This window comes from Saimiri boliviensis, chromosome 5 (genome assembly GCF_048565385.1).
Source record: "Saimiri boliviensis isolate mSaiBol1 chromosome 5, mSaiBol1.pri, whole genome shotgun sequence".
Classification (NCBI taxonomy): domain Eukaryota; kingdom Metazoa; phylum Chordata; class Mammalia; order Primates; family Cebidae; genus Saimiri; species Saimiri boliviensis.
In genome coordinates, this window is record NC_133453.1 from 125,286,703 (window position 1) to 125,301,978 (window position 15,276).

The 15,276-nt window shown below is 48.3% G+C and overlaps 1 protein-coding gene and 1 long non-coding RNA gene across 9 annotated transcripts in view; both read left to right on the forward strand.

Annotated features, from left to right (window-relative positions):
- The first annotated feature begins 4,378 nt into the window (after positions 1–4,378).
- TMED3 (transmembrane p24 trafficking protein 3) overlaps positions 4,379–15,276 on the forward strand; it is a 64,031-nt gene continuing 53,133 nt past the window's right edge. For 6 of the 8 annotated variants that reach the window (XR_012517810.1, XR_012517807.1, XR_012517808.1 and 3 more), the window contains exons 1-2: positions 4,382–4,674; positions 6,921–7,169. Coding sequence is in view for 3 of the 8 variants with exons in the window: in XM_074399917.1 (XP_074256018.1) it covers positions 4,507–4,674; positions 6,921–7,169 (417 nt within the window). In the remaining 5 variants the exon portion in view is untranslated. Of the gene's footprint in view, positions 4,675–6,920; positions 7,170–15,276 lie in introns of all 8 variants that reach the window. The other 2 variants (XM_074399915.1, XM_003921693.4) reach the window with 2 other exon arrangements.
- On the forward strand, positions 7,179–15,274 carry LOC141584639 (uncharacterized). Its single transcript, XR_012517812.1, has 3 exons — positions 7,179–12,049; positions 12,652–12,693; positions 13,205–15,274. It is a non-coding gene; the product is annotated as an uncharacterized LOC141584639 (long non-coding RNA).

Genomic DNA, 15,276 nt, shown 5'->3' on the forward strand with positions numbered 1-15,276 from the left:
GTTTTAGAGTTTCAGACGTGGACTCCCAGACAGGAACAGAATGTCAAAACATTAATGCCACAACATTAATGAGCAGGTCTTGAATTTCATTCTCTTTCCACTCCACCATGTTGCAGGTGAGACAAAAAGTTACACGATGTTTCTTTTTACTTTTTCTCTTTTTAAGAGCTGAAGAAATTATATTTATTTCTCTAGAAACAAAGACCCAATGGGGTAAGAAGAATTTTAAATTTTTAGCACAAGGAAAATGTAACTCATGCATGGTGAGTGGGCACATGGATTTTTCTCTTCTTATATTTAAGATATTAGTATTTCTTTACCTCACACTTAAGGGAGAATATGAGTCATTTCCATGAATTCAACATAACGTGTGAATTGCAAAAAGCTTTTCAATTTTTAAAGATCATTCTGTTGCCATTTAGTCACAATATTTTCCTGTCAAAAGCTTAAAGATTGAAGTGTTTTTTTCTCTTTCAATTTAAATTTGTTTGTTTAATTAACATAAAAATTATTTATGTTCGAAATGTACAACATAATGTTTTAAAATATGCATACATTGTGGAATGGCTACATTGAGCTAATTAACATACATATTACTCCATATACCATTTTGTGTGGCAAGAACACTTAAAAGACACTCTCAGCGATTTTCAAGTGTAGATGTGTTGTTATTAACCATAGACACCATGTTGTACAGTAATTCTCTTGAATGTATTCCTCTTATATAACTGAAATTTTGTAGTCATTGGCCATTTCCCCAACCCACCACTCCCTATCCTCTGGTAACCACCATTGTGTTCTCTGATTCTACCTCTCTAGACACCCCCTCACAATTCAGACACAAGGGGATCCAGTAGGCAGAGCCTGGGTCCCATGCCCACAAACCCTGGCATCCGGGAGCAGAGGGAGAGAGGCTGTCTGCCCCTCTTTGGCTCTGTGATGAGAGGCAGGTTAATCTCCCACCTAGTTTGGGATTTCCCCATAGGAGGGATAGTTAAATGCTTGACAGCCACAAAACAGTTATTCTGGATAAGTTGGTGAGTCTCAGGAGGGCAGCGTGTGTCACCTTTCTCTGGTTTGTTCAGGGAAAAGCGGGCTCTGGTTATAGCTCCACGGCAACGTTACGCGGTCTGCAGTTTCCATTTGCTTTGGTCAATACACACAGTGACTGTGTTGCTTTTGTTCTTCACCATCAATTACCTGCATGAGTCATGGATGAACCTGGCTTTCGTTTCAACATCCTAATGGCATGCTAGGGAATGCTCCTGTTGCATGAAGCAATGATAAAATTCTGCTTTAGGGCACAGATGGGTCTACCTTCTACTGCTCATCTCATGATAACACATATAACTTAGGATGTTTCCAATTCACGATGGGTTTATTCAGATGTAACCCCACTGTGAGCCAAGAAGCATCTGTACATATTTAGAGAAGTAAAACATAAATGTTCAGTTAATGAAAGTCAGAATGTGAAAATTCGTGAGCCTCCCTTGGGTGCCAGTTCTGCATTTTCCTTCCCCTTAAACATAAGCACTAATCGGGTGTTTATATACCCAATTATTGTCCTTTTATTTAGTTTTCTTGCCCAACCTTTCCCACTAGAATTTCTGAGACAATGTTAATTAGCAGCTGTGATAGCAGGCATTTATGTCTTACTCGAAAGTTTGAAGAAAAATACTTCAATGTTTATCATTAATCATGATGTCTGCTCTAAATGTGTTATATTTTATGACATTAAGGACGTTGTCTATTATTTCTGTTTTGCTAAAGTTTTTATTAGCATGAATGGATGTTGAATTTTTTTGCACTTTTTTGCATCTGTTAAAATTCTCATTTTTATTTACTGCTTTAATTTTTTTATTATTTGTGTTTTATTATTTGTGTGTGTGTTTTTTTAATTTGCTGTTTTAAAAGGCCTTCACAGAAGTCACCCCAGGACTAAAGTGGCTAGGAAACATTTTTGGTTTTTCTTTCAAGTTATCCTACCTTTAGTACCATATATCATACAATATAAAGGTTGGAAGGAGCCTTAGCGGTCACACACCATTATAATCTGTCACCCAGGTTCATGAATCATCTCTATTGTTGCTAAGGGGTTGGTTGTTCACCTGCATCTGTTTGAATATTTTCAGAGATGAAAAATGCACTATCCTTATTCATTCTATTTTTGGAAATCTCTAGTTCTAGAAAGTCATTTACTGTGTGAGCTGAAATGTACCTCAGTATCAGATTCATGCTTTGGTCCAAGGTTTGCCACGTGGAACGTGTAGGGCAAGTGTTCCCTGTGGTATGGGTAGAGGCAGTGTGATTAGTGGGAAGCTGGTCGTCTTCAGAATTAAGCAGATTTGGATTCACTTCCTGGTTTAGCCACTGATAAGCTGAGGGAGTCTGGGTACTAGGGAAGAGGCGTAACAGCCATAATTCCTTCCATCCCAGTATGCTCCTCCTTTGCAACGTGACTTTGCAACTCCTAGAATCCAGAGGTAGATTCCATTTTCCCACCTCCTTGAATCTGGGCTGGCCTTGCTTTGCAACAGAATGTGGAGAAAGTCATACTGGAAAAGGTCTGAAGCTTAGGTCTCAGGGGGCCTTGCTGCTTGTGCGTGGTTCCTCTTGGGATGTCGCCCTGAGCCTGCCGTATAAGGAAGTAATCTAGCCTTAATAGGATGCCTGGAGGAGAACTGAGATGTCCCAGCCGACAGCCTGCTTGTGTAACTCTGCTTGCTCTCACTTGAGTGACTTCAAAAAGTCAGCTCCTCCCCTCAACTTATGCAGGTGTTTTCTTGGAACTTAAATGTAGGACTTAACATTTAATCGGGAGAAAGTTATTTTGGTTTTTGGAGATGGGGTCTCCCTTTGTCACCCATGTTGGAGTGCAATAGTGCCATCGCAGTTCACTGTCGCTTCAAACTCCTGGTGTCAAGCAATCCTCCCACCTCAGCATCCCAAGTAGCTGGGACTACATGCCCACACCACCATGTCTGGTTAATTTTTTTTTTTTCCTTTTCTTTTCCTTTTTTTTTTTTTTTTTTTTTTTTTTTTGTAGAAACGAGGTCTCACTATGTTGCCCAGGCTGGACTTGAACTGGCTTCAAGCAATCCTCCCACATCCGCCTTCTAGAATGCTGTGATAACAGGCGTTAGCCATGGTGCCCAGCCTGAAATTTCTTTCTGTTAGTCTTAGCCGAGCACTCCAGCCGTGCCAAGGCAATCATGGTCTTCTATCTGTCATTTGTTTCTCCACTTAGTGCATCTAGATCAGATGATTATGACTTCAATGGTCTCTGTCAGTTCCTTAAAAACAATGTGAAATAGGACAGTTCTAGGGAAGGAAACTTAAGGGACGCTACTAAACACCTCTTCCATGCCTGTCACTTTATTAATAGCTTTGTTATGCATACATGTTATTTCCAAGCCTACAGGCTGTTTTCACACATTATTAGCATGCTCATCCATGGTGAAATGTGCCCAGCAGAGATCTATCTCTATGGGTAGTAACATTCTTTCCTGAAATCAAGACATACCACGTCTAGTAATGCTCTCCGGAATAAATTATTTATTGAGTATCGATATCATAATTTATGTCTTTTCTCTTTATTAGATCACAGTGAATATAAAACCATACCAATAGTTACGATTATACAAAAGAATCTTCTTAGGTGAGTGGTCATGGGTAAGACAGTAAACCAGGGTATCTGCTTTCAGCACTTTTAAGAAGTCAGAGTGCAAAAATGACAGTTTTGTGCAAGAAAATTTTTCAACGAGTCCTGACAGCCAAAATATACCTGAAGTCGCTGCGAGACTTTACTTGGATTTTCATAAGATCGTTTGTGTGTGAGCACGCTTGCGTTTTTCCCAGAGCAGGTGTAATAATGGATCTTTACTTACACCCCCTCCCAACACACACACACTGTTTCACCTCGGGAAGGGGACGGGAATGAAGGAAGGAGTGTTACTGGGGTTCCCAGCGTTCCCTTATCTTTCACCTAGCTCCCCACCTCCTGTGGATGTTAGGTTTGGGCACACCCATTTCTAGACAAGGAGACTGGTTCGCCAGGGACGTGTGAGACTGAAGTTACAGAGCTGTCAAAAGCAGCGTCCGTGTGGAGGGAGTAAAAGCCCACGTGCTCCGTGCCGAAGCAGCTGGAGGGTGGGCCGGGGCGGACCTGGAGGAATGCTCGGCCCCGCAGGCCCGGGAGCGCGCGGGACCGCGGACGGCTCCTCCCTCTTCTGGGGAGGGGGCGTGCCGGGGAGAGGCCCCGCCTCCCCCCCCGCGGAGACCCGCCCTCCGAGGCGCGGGAGGCGGGGGGAGGGGGCGTGTCCCCTGGCCCAGCGTGGCAGCGCGCACGCGCGGCAGGCGCACAGGGCGGGGCTCGCTCCGAGCGCGCGCCTGCGCACTGTGCCGCCTGCCGTCCCGGAAGCGCAGCGCCCAGCCGGCGCCACGTCTCTCCGGGCCGGTCTTCCCTGGGCCCCGCAGCCGCCGCCTCGGGACCGGACCGAGCGCATCATGGGCCGCGCGGCCCCGCGCTCCGCCTCCGCGCTGCTCCTGCTGCTGCTCCTGCTGCGGGCCGAGCGGCCCCGCGGGGCCGAGCTCACCTTCGAGCTGCCGGACAACGCCAAGCAGTGCTTCCACGAGGAGGTGGAGCAGGGCGTGAAGTTCTCCCTGGATTACCAGGTGAGGCCGGGCGCCCGCCCGCGCCGCGTTCTCCCGCCGCTCCCGGGACTCACTCGGACGCTGGCGCGCCCCTTAGCCACAGAGGCGGCGGGGATCCCCGGAGACCCGTTGACTTCCTCGTGAGGAGGACGGTTTGGGTCATCAGGGCCCACCCGAGACGGGCCAGGCAGGCGGGGGCAGTCAGCGCCGCAGGTGCGAGTCCCGCAGCCTGGGAAGCCGGCCAGAGAGACCTCCGCAGGCCCGAGACACTGACGACCGCCGGTTCCGATCGGCGGGACGCACGCCCTCTCCCCGGGTCTCTCACACCGCCTTACGCCCTCCAGTACTGAGAAATGGCAGCGAGAGGAAGCGGGTTCAGAGTTTTATTTTCCTTCCCCCCTCTCCAGCGTTGAAAGTTGGAGTGAGGTGAGGGCAGCAGAGGCGAGAGAATGGGCGCTTTGGAAAGGAGGACCGAGCCATCGAGGACCAGCCATCGAGGCCTGACGGTGTTTGCAAGGAGTGGTGTGCTTGCAAGATGGGGCTCTTGCCATATGGCTTAGAAAAGCGCAGCGCCTGTACTCCCGCCTCCTTTGAGAGATCCCGTGGCCCAAAGGTGACAGGAGCACGTCTTGAGTGAGGGGTCTGCCCCGAGGTTTAGTGAGCAGGCCTAGGGTTGGGGGCCAAGTGGGCATCGTACTCACACAGCTGTCTGCTTGTGGATGCATGCTGACAGGGACTTCAGAAGTGAGGTGGCGCGGGCAGCGGGAACGAGGGCAAGCTATTTGACCAGTGCCTCTGTGGTTAGAGGTGCTGAAGGAAGCTTGTGCTTGGAGACAGCGTACACCCATTTGTCCACTTTCACGTCTGTGTGGACAACAGGCAAATTGTGACTGGGTTAATGTGGGCGACCTAGGTGCAATGACAAAAGGAATGATCATTGTGTGGCGGGGACCTCAGAGGTCCACTGGTCACTGCCAGGGCGAAATCCCATGTCAGAGTGCGTCCAGCCTGGGTTTAAACACACCCAGCAGCGGGATGCTCACTGCTTTATGCAAAGCTTGCTGGACAGGATCAGTAACTTTTGTCTGGACAAAGAGGACATTTAAGTTTGGAAGCAGATGGAGCCCACTGACCGTGTCCTTTGATGGATCTTGGTTATAGCCATTCCCTACCTGTCAGATTTTGCTGCATGTGGGTCTTATTTTTTCTTATGTTAGAAGGAGAGTTTGAACTAAATGATTCCCAGGGACTCTTCCACCTCTGACTCTTAGAAAGTCCATGAATGTATCCAGCAATATTTTTATTCTCCTTTATCCAATTAGTAATAATACATTGTAAATAGCTACTAGACCCATTCAGCAAGCCAAGAATAAACCTTGCTGGGGGTAAGGGGGTGCACTTATCTGTCATTGGAAAGGAGAAGCAGGAGGTGCAGCCTGCATGCTCTAGAGTGGCCCCAAATCAAATTCCACGTCTCCACTGTCACCCCCAGGGGGCTGGTTTGCAGTCTGGCAATTGTCCAGTAATTGGCTGGCAGTTTGGGGACACTTGATCCATGTTGGACATTGTGTACTTAGGTGTGATAGCTTATTGAATCCTCATTTCATGGATAAAGCCATGTCCTCAGAGAGTAAAGTAACTTGTCTAAGGTCACATAGCTAATGAGTGGCAGGGTCGTAAAGCAGTGATTTGCTGCACATCTTGTGTTAAGTATTAAACAAAGATACAGAATCAGTGGTATCTGGTTGCATTGGAATAGTTTATTGGGCGTCCCTCCTCATCTTCCTCTGGATTTCTGGAAGCCTTATCAGCACCATCTCATGAAGAGCAGGTATGGTGGGGTCTGTTCGTTCATGCGTCAGAGTGCAATAGGTAAGGTTTTGAGCACAGGAACCAAAAGCCCTCAGGACAAACCCCAGCTCTACCACTGTCCCTTGTGTAACCTTAAGCAATCTGCTTAACCTTGAAGTTCGGTTTCTTCTTCTGTAAAATGGAAAGGATTAGGCTTATCGAACTCCCGCAGAGCAAACTTTGGAGTCAGGCAGGCATAGATTCAGATCTTAGCCCTTCCACTTTCAAGCGATGTGACCATAGCCAATTTATTTAACCTTGCTCAGCCTCAGTAAAATGGGAAGTGGCATAGCCCCCGCCTTGGAAACGTTTGAATATTAAATGACAGAAACGTTTAGTCTGATCACAGGGTCTGGTTGGCATTTGGTAGGTGGTGGTTGCCCCTTTGATAACAGCAAGCTTTTTATGGTTGTCAGGTCATCACTGGAGGCCACTATGATGTTGACTGCTATGTGGAGGACCCCCAGGGGAACCCCATCTACAGAGAAACCAAGAAGCAGTACGACAGCTTCACGCACCGGGCTGAGGTCAAGGGTGTTTATCAGTTTTGCTTCAGTAATGAGTTTTCCACCTTCTCTCACAAGACCGTCTACTTTGACTTTCAAGTAGGCGATGAGCCCCCCATTCTCCCAGACATGGGGAACAGGGTCACAGCTCTCACCCAGGTGAGTGAACATGAGCAGTGCGGCGCTGCTAAACCCCTCGCGCGTTCCTCCTCATTGGCCTCTGTCTAGGCTGGTGGTCGGAGTCATCATTAGGGTTGGTTTTACCTCTTTTCTTCACACTTAGTCCTAAAGAACGCTGCGCTCTTGCAATCTTCCTTCCCGTTCTGTAACCAGATCCCTGCGGTGCTGTCCTCGGATATTCCTGTCTCCGCTCTTTCATTCCCACTGCGTCTTTCGAACGGTACTTTTGAAGTACCTGCATCACGTGTCTCCGCTTGTATCATGAAGACCAAAGTCTTGCTTTGCGTGGTGTATTAGTTAAGGTAACACAAGGTGCTGTAACAAAATAAGCACGAAACATCAGTGGCCTAACACAATAGACGCTTATTGTCAGGCATAATCATCTAGAAAGGGTTGATGGAGAGCTTTCCTCCATAGTGTGACTCAGGGATCCAGGCTCGTTCTTTCTTGTCAGAAACTGGCACAGCACCTGCCTTAGAAAGTTTTCTGTCTTCCCCTGGGGCTTCAGGGTCCTCTGCCTGTCGCTGCCCAAGGAGGAGAGAATGAGAAATGCCCGTCTGCTTCTTAAAACGCCAGGGACAGTGGGAATACGTATCACCTGCTCATGTCTCGTGAGTGAGAACTTGAGTCATGCAGCAAACCTGGATGACAGGAAGCCTGGCAGGTGGAGCCTTAGCAACACCTCCACACTATGGAAGACAAACCGGGGCATTTTTGGGGGAGAGTCATGTCCACCACTCATGGCTGTCAAGGTTAATCATTCTCTGATCTCAGCCTCCTTCATCTGTCGTCCGTCCTGCTATTTCATTTCCTCCTTCCCTTTCATGTGCAAGCTGGGGCTTCCTGGGGGCTGGGACTCTGAATGGTTTACTTTTGTATCCTCAGTGCTCGTGCATTAGGTGTGGTCCAGGAAGGAGCTCACCAAATGCTTGTCACATGACTCAGGGCCCAGGGAAACCTGTAAGACAAGCATAACCATCCGTCGCTGCACATGTACCGGAACCAAAGCCAGAGCGTCTTGTAATTTCAAGGAGGCCAGATGACCTTCTGGGCTGCCCTCCAAGGTGGCTCCCTTCCTCTGTGGCTCTGGGCACACTCGTGAATGCCTGTGGATTCATTTCCCAGTCCTCCATCTTCCCTCAGCAGTCGGAGGCGACAGCTGCACTCTTCATCGTAGTAGCCACTCTCTCTAAATTTGGCTATTTAAATTAATTAAAATGAAATGAAAATACACTCCCTCATCTGCACCACAGCCTTACTTCAGTTTCTCAGTAGTCACAGGTGACTAGTGGCCATGCATAGAAAGTTCCATCGTCTAAAACTGGGTTTGAGCTTTGCGCCTGGTACATGACTGCCGTTAGAATGTCCAGCCGAAGGGGTGCTATGTGTTAAGATCTTTTGCAATCAATACTCAGGAGAGTTCTGTTGGCCACTGATGAAACAGCCTCTAGTCAGAAGATTTTGTAAGTCTCCAAAAGCTGAGCTGAAGGACTTCCCCCTTAACCAGTAGAAAACAGATGGATAGGAAAAGCCTTCATGAATTAGGTGAATGGAGACATTCGTTCCTGGAGCCTGAACAGTAGTTTGATTTTGGGGCAGGAAAGGGTGATTTATACTTCCCTTTTCTTATATGTTAGAACCTCTTCTTTGCTCCCGCTCAGCCTCAGAAGAGCCATTTCCTTCCCCTTCTCTGACCGTGCCGCCTTGAACCATCTGTGCCTACTTGCTTCTCTGCCAACACACTGTGCCTGGTGCTGGGCGCCCTGCAGGGGGCACAGCCCTACAAGCCAGTTGGCCGTGGGACACTGTGGTCAGAGCTGTAACTGGGGGGCCAGGGGTTTTGAGGAGGCACTGATGAGTTGTTCCAGGAGTCAGGAAGGCTTCACTGGGAGAGCTTTACCTTAACTTGAAAATGTAGGTGTTTGGCCTCCTAGATGAAGAGAGCAGGTGAAATGTGTGGAGTGGAACCTTCATTCTCCTTGCCAGCCCTTTTTATCTTCCTTGGCATGGGTTTTTTTTGTGTGTGTGACAGAGTTTCGCTCTTGTTACCCAGGCTGGAGTGCAATGGCGCGATCTCGGCTCACCGCAACCTCCGCCTCCTGGGTTCAGGCAATTCTCCTGCCTCGGCCTCCCGAGTAGCTGGGACTACAGGCACGCGCCACCACGCCCAGCTAGTTTTTTGTATTTTTAGTAGAGACGGGGTTTCACCATGTTGACCAGGATGGTCTCGATCTCTTGACCTCGTGATCCACCCGCCTCTGCCTCCCAAAGTGCTGGGATTACAGGCGTGAGCCATCGCGCCCGGCCTGGCGTGGCTTTTTATGCGGCAGCTACTCTCTCGCTTCTCCCCAGACTTCCTGTAGCACAGTGGCAGGCCAGAGGCCTTGGTTTCTGGCACGAAAGTAAATACTAGGTGAAAGAACAACTTCTGTCGTGAACAGTGCCCAGGCCGGAGATTCAGGCCCAAAGGACTTGTTTCAGACCTGAGTTCAGGAAAACCAGACTCCTAGGAGACGACATGGACCAGGAGGATTTGACTTCAGGAAAGCCAAGCTTGAGGGGCTTCCAGGCTTCCTGAGAACCTGGGCAGATCCTGGTCAGAGCTGAAGCATTCTGACTGAGGTCAAAGGCCTAGAGCTACCTTACTGGTGTTCTAGGAAGGTTGAAAGGTTTTCCTGCGTGCTCTGAGGCCAGCTCCTGCTTCCCTGTCATTGAGTTCTTGAAGAATTTAAAGAAGCAGGTACTTGGGTCAGTGGAGACCTGATGAGATGAGGGTTCCAGGAATTTCTCAGTGGTTACACGGACCTGAAGACTGAAGACGTTGGCATCCGCAGGTAGCCGGGACAGGATGGGATGTCACCGTGGAGATAGGAGAAAGGAATAGTGCCAGAAACGCTGGGTCAGGGTGTCCTAGAGACCGACTGTCACCATGGAGCCACGACCGTAATTCCTGTGAGGCTCCAGGATGCTGGAAGCCAGCCAGGACTGGTGGTCTTAGCAGGGCGGAAGGTCACACACAAGGAGAGCTGGGGACCCGTGGCCTGGGAAAACAGAACCCTGAAGCAGAGCAGACGGTTTCTGTTCGTTTTCTGCCGGGTGGGAAGCTGGCTGAGGGATTGGCTAACTGCAATTTTGTGGTAACAGGCTGAAGGGGTTTGTTTTAGATGAGCACTAATGGAAGATCTCAGTGGATGGGGAAGGAGCGTGTTTTTGCAGTGAGGGTGAGCGTCCACGTATCTGTGATTCTCTGGGGTCTCCTGCGGCATCTGCGCCAGGTCCTGAAGGTGTCTGCAGGTGTTAGATGCCCAGAAAGCTGTAGAGTATCACCTGTTGCTCCGTTACCCATTTGGAACTGGTCCCTTGGTTTCACTGATCTGAGCTGAGATTGTTCCTTTAAAGGCCGCTGAGGGCTCTTCATGCAATCTCAGTGCCGGTTTCTGTCCCGTGTCACTGGATCCAGGCCTTTAAAGTGACGCCTCATGTAAATATCTGACTTCCCCTCTGTCTTGCTGTCTGCGCCTGTGATTTCTGTCCTTCCTCTCTTCCACTTCCCTTCCTCCTTCCTCTCCAGTGATTCTGGGCTCTGGAAGGAGGCTGGAGATGCTGACCAGTACTGCTGAATTCCCAGGCCAGAGCCTACGGTCCAAGGAGCCCCCAGTCAAGTGAGTCCGGTGTACACTTTGTTTCTGAATGAACTTGTGACACATAAACTTGGAGAATGGAATTCTCGCCTGGAAAATCAAATGAGCCCTTCCGGACTGTTTAAAAACAAATTCTGTGCGGATTTATCCATACAAACGTGTATGCCTGTGTGTACATATGAGTACACACGTGTGTGTGCACCACACACATACAGATACACATATACTCCCTCGACCATGATACATAACGTGTATACACATATGTGTGTGTCTCTGTCCCTCCCACTGATTTCAAGAATGATGTACTTGGTTACCAAGTCCTGTGATTTCCTTGCCATCAATTTCCCCCAAATCTGCTCTTCCCTGACTTGGCGACTTTCTTCATTGAGGCTTACAGCTTCTCTTCCCAGTAGAACCACAGCCACCTAAGAGGTTTCCCTGCCACTGGACTGGTTCCTGTACGTCCGTTTCTGCATCATAGCTGCCAGCGGCAGATTCTTGTAAAGCGGAATTCTGATCTTGCCAGTCTTCTGCTCACAGAGCCACACGATAAAGTCTTAGACCGAGGCCCTTTACGGTGAGCTCCCACCTCCCCACAGCTGCTTCTCCACACATCGCCGTCACCACCTCAGTCCCTGGCCCCTGAGCAGGCCCTGTACAGTCCTTCGCCTACTGTGTCTGGCTCTGATTCTGAATTCCCTGGCCCTAGCACAGTGCCTGGAAGAAAAGTGGGCATTGAGTAAAGTTTGAATGAAGGAATTAGTGGAAGTATAAGCTATTAAACTCAGCCATGATTTGAAATTCTTTTTTTTTTTTTTTTTTTAGAGAGTCTTGCTTTGTCGCCAGGCACCAGGCTGGAGTGCAGTGGCACGATCTCAGCTCACTGCAATTTCCGCCTCCTGGGTTCAAGCAATTCTCCTGCCTCAGCCTCCCGAGTAGCTGGGACTACAGGCGCATGCTACCACGCCCAGCTAATTTTTGTATTTTTAGTAGAGACGGGGTTTCACCAAGTTGGCCAGGATGGTCTCAATCTCTTGACCTCGTGATCCGCCCGCCTCGGCCTCCCAAAGTGCTGGGATTACAGGTGTGAGCCACCGGGCCTGGCTGATTTAAAACTCTTATAACCTCACCCTACAGGTATCTCTCCTGAGTTCCCCAGCCCCACCTTCAGTCCTTGTGATTTCCAGGGATCACCAGAGTGATGTAAATATAAAACAGGTTTGTATTACCAAGTCCGTCTGTATAGGTAGTGTCTGGCAGGGAGCACGAGGGAGGCTTCTAGAAATGCTGTATCTTGAGTTAGCTTTGGCACGGGTTCACAGAGTTTAAGCCTGACTCCGCATTGACCTCTTACCTACTTTCTTCCAAGTGTGGTCCCCTGTTCCATCTGTGACAGTGGATGTGCTTTAGTGAGCTTTGGAAGCATCCCTTGGAGACCTGGAAGCAACCACAGAGGCGACCATTACCCCCAGGGCAGAGGCGTACACCTGAGCTTTCTCGTTTGGCGGTTGGTGGTTGGCCTTTGAAGCCACTTGGCACTGGAAGTTCCCTTTGGAGTCAACTTCTTGATGTCTGGAACCCGTCTTAGGATCATTTGTCCCTTTTTCAATATCAAACATTTGCAGGTATAGCACACCTGTCAGATGTGGAGAAGTGTAGTGTCCAGTGCTGCCTATACTGCGGTCGTGAGAGAAAAGATGTGTGGCCCAAAATTAAATAGAGCATTGAGGATGTCACTGAGAAAGCAGGATGGAGGTACCCATGCGGGGACAATGGGCTGCTTTTATTTATCTATTTATTTATTTTTTATTGCATTTTAGGTTTTGGGGTACATGTGAAGGACGTGCAGGACTGTTGCATAGGTACACACGTGGCAGTGTGATTTGCTGCCTTCCTCCCCTTCAACTATATCTGGCATTTCTCCCCATGCTCTCTCTCCGCAACTCCCCACCCCTTGCTGTCCCTCCCCTATTTCCCCGCAAACAGACCCCAGTGTGTGATGCTCCCCTCCCTGTGTCCATGTGTTCTCAGTGTTCAACACCCGCCTATGAGTGAGAACATGCGGTGTTAGATTTTCTGCTCTTGTGTCAGTTTGCTGAGAATAACGGTTTCCAATTTCATCCATGTCCCTACAAAGGACACGAACTCATCGTTTTTGATGGCTGCATAGTATTCCATGGTGTATATGTGCCACATTTTCCCTGTCCAGTGTATCATCCATGGGCATTTGGATTGGTTCCAGGTCTTTGCTATTGTAAACAGTGCTATAATGAACATTCGTGTGCACGTGTCCTTAAAGTAGAACGATTTATAATCCTTTGGATATATACCCAGTAATGGGACTGCTGGGTCAAATGGAATTTCTATTTCTAGGTCCTTGAGGAATCGCCACACTGTCTTCCACAATGGTTGAACTAATTTACACTCCCACCAACAGTGTCAAATGGGCTTCTTTACTTGATAATGCTCCTTGAGCTGGTGCCCAGTTTGACTCTCCCAGTTCCATCTGATATACAGTGATCATGCCACCTTTCTACATGTGACATTTCACCACTTCTTACACGTGGACGAGGATGAGAGGGCCAGCCACCATGTGCAGGAGAGTCCCGAAGCCTCGGAAGGTAGACTGTTGCCAGAAAGAGAAGCAGAGGCTGAAGGGAAGCGTTTGTTCTTTCCTGCCTCATCTAGTTCAGCTCCCAGAATGGTCCAGAGTGAAGGATACCCAATGAGGCAGGTACGGGTAACACCATTGTTTGGCAGTATTTCCCATTTGTCTTTTGGAAGGGGTTCAATGTGAGAGAGCAACAAGGGCTTTGGGGAGGGAGGTTACAGAGTAACTTAGTCTCTTCTGGTTTATTATACTGCACTTTACAAATAGTTTGGCTTTGGCGTTTGGGAACTGAAGTGTCTGGAGTGTGCTTTGTGAATCCTCTAGCCTGAGAACTCACTGATAGGATAGAATTTTCTAGGTGTTAGATACATGATACATTCTAGGTGTTAGATACAGGCATAATGTGTTAGTTGTCCATTGCTGAGTAACTAATTACTCCAAACAGTGTCTTAATAGAATACTCACTTATTTTTTCTTTCTTTCTTTTTTTTTTTTTTTAAGTTCTACTTTCAGTTCTGGGGTACCTGTGCAAATCGTGCAGGGTTGTTACAGAGGTATACATGTGCCATGGTGGTTTGCTGCATCCATCCCCCCATCATCTACATTAGGTATTTCTCCCAATGTTATCTCTCCCCAGTCCCCAGAATACTCACTTATTACCACACAGCTCTGTATGCTGTGAGCCTGGGCAGGGTGGCCAGATTCTTTGCTTGGAGTTTCCCAAGGCTGATGTTGAGATGGTGGCAGGTTGGGCTCCTAGCTGGAAGCTCTGGGGAAGGATCTGCTTTCATGTTCATTCAGGTGGTGGGTGGAGTTGAGTTCTTTGTGGTTGTAGGACTGAGGTCCCCGTTTCCTTGCTGACTGTTGTCCCCTCAGCCCCTGGAGGCCTTTTTCTGGTGCTGACACGTGGTCACCTTCACCTTCAAAGCCAGCATGGCACATTGAATTCTTCTCATGCTTCGAAACCGTCTTAACTTCTTCTGCCACTAGCTGGAAAAAGCTCCCAGCGTCTGAGGTCTCCTGTGATTAGATCAGGCTTGGATAATCGCCCCGTCTTAAGGTCAGCTGTGTCTATTAACAGGATGCAGTCACAGGGATGATAGCTCATCATATTCATAGGTCCCTGGAATTAGGGGAGGGGATCTTGGTGGCGGTGGGAAGGACGTTTTCAGACTTCCGCTTACCACATTGAATATGTTGGCAGATAAAGAAAGTGATCACTTAGTGTGCGTTACATATGAGCATATGTGTCTATATGGTGCCTGTTCATATATGTGTCTTTGCATGTGTGTGTATGTTCTTATGTACATGAGGCATGTGTCTTCATGTGTTTGTGTGTATACCTAAAACTATAGGCAGCAATTATATAATAGAATGAACATGAGCAGTGGATTCAGAGGCGAAACACAACTGTGGTCTAGTTCACGCTCTGCAGTTTATTACTTGTGTGACCTTGGGCAATTCATGTAGCCTCCTGGAGCCTCAGTTTCCTCATCTGTATTTGGGATAAGCCCTCATTAACAATGAGGGTAATGATCCGTGCCTATCAGGGATATTGCCAGGATTAGATAAGAGAGTATAGAGCAGTGTTCAGGTTCAGGACTCTGGCAGTTGAGCCAAACTCTGACTCAGCCACATACCAGCAATGTGACTCTGGGCAAGTTACTTAACCTCTCTGAGCCTCAATTAGGCTTGTTGTGAGGATTAAAGAAAACCCTTAGCATAGACTCAGTATGCAGTGGATGTCACCTAGGATGTTGATGATAGCATTTGCGGTTTGCTGGATCCCACATTTGTCTCAGGGTTAGCAGCGTGACTGCTTTTCTCTTCCTGC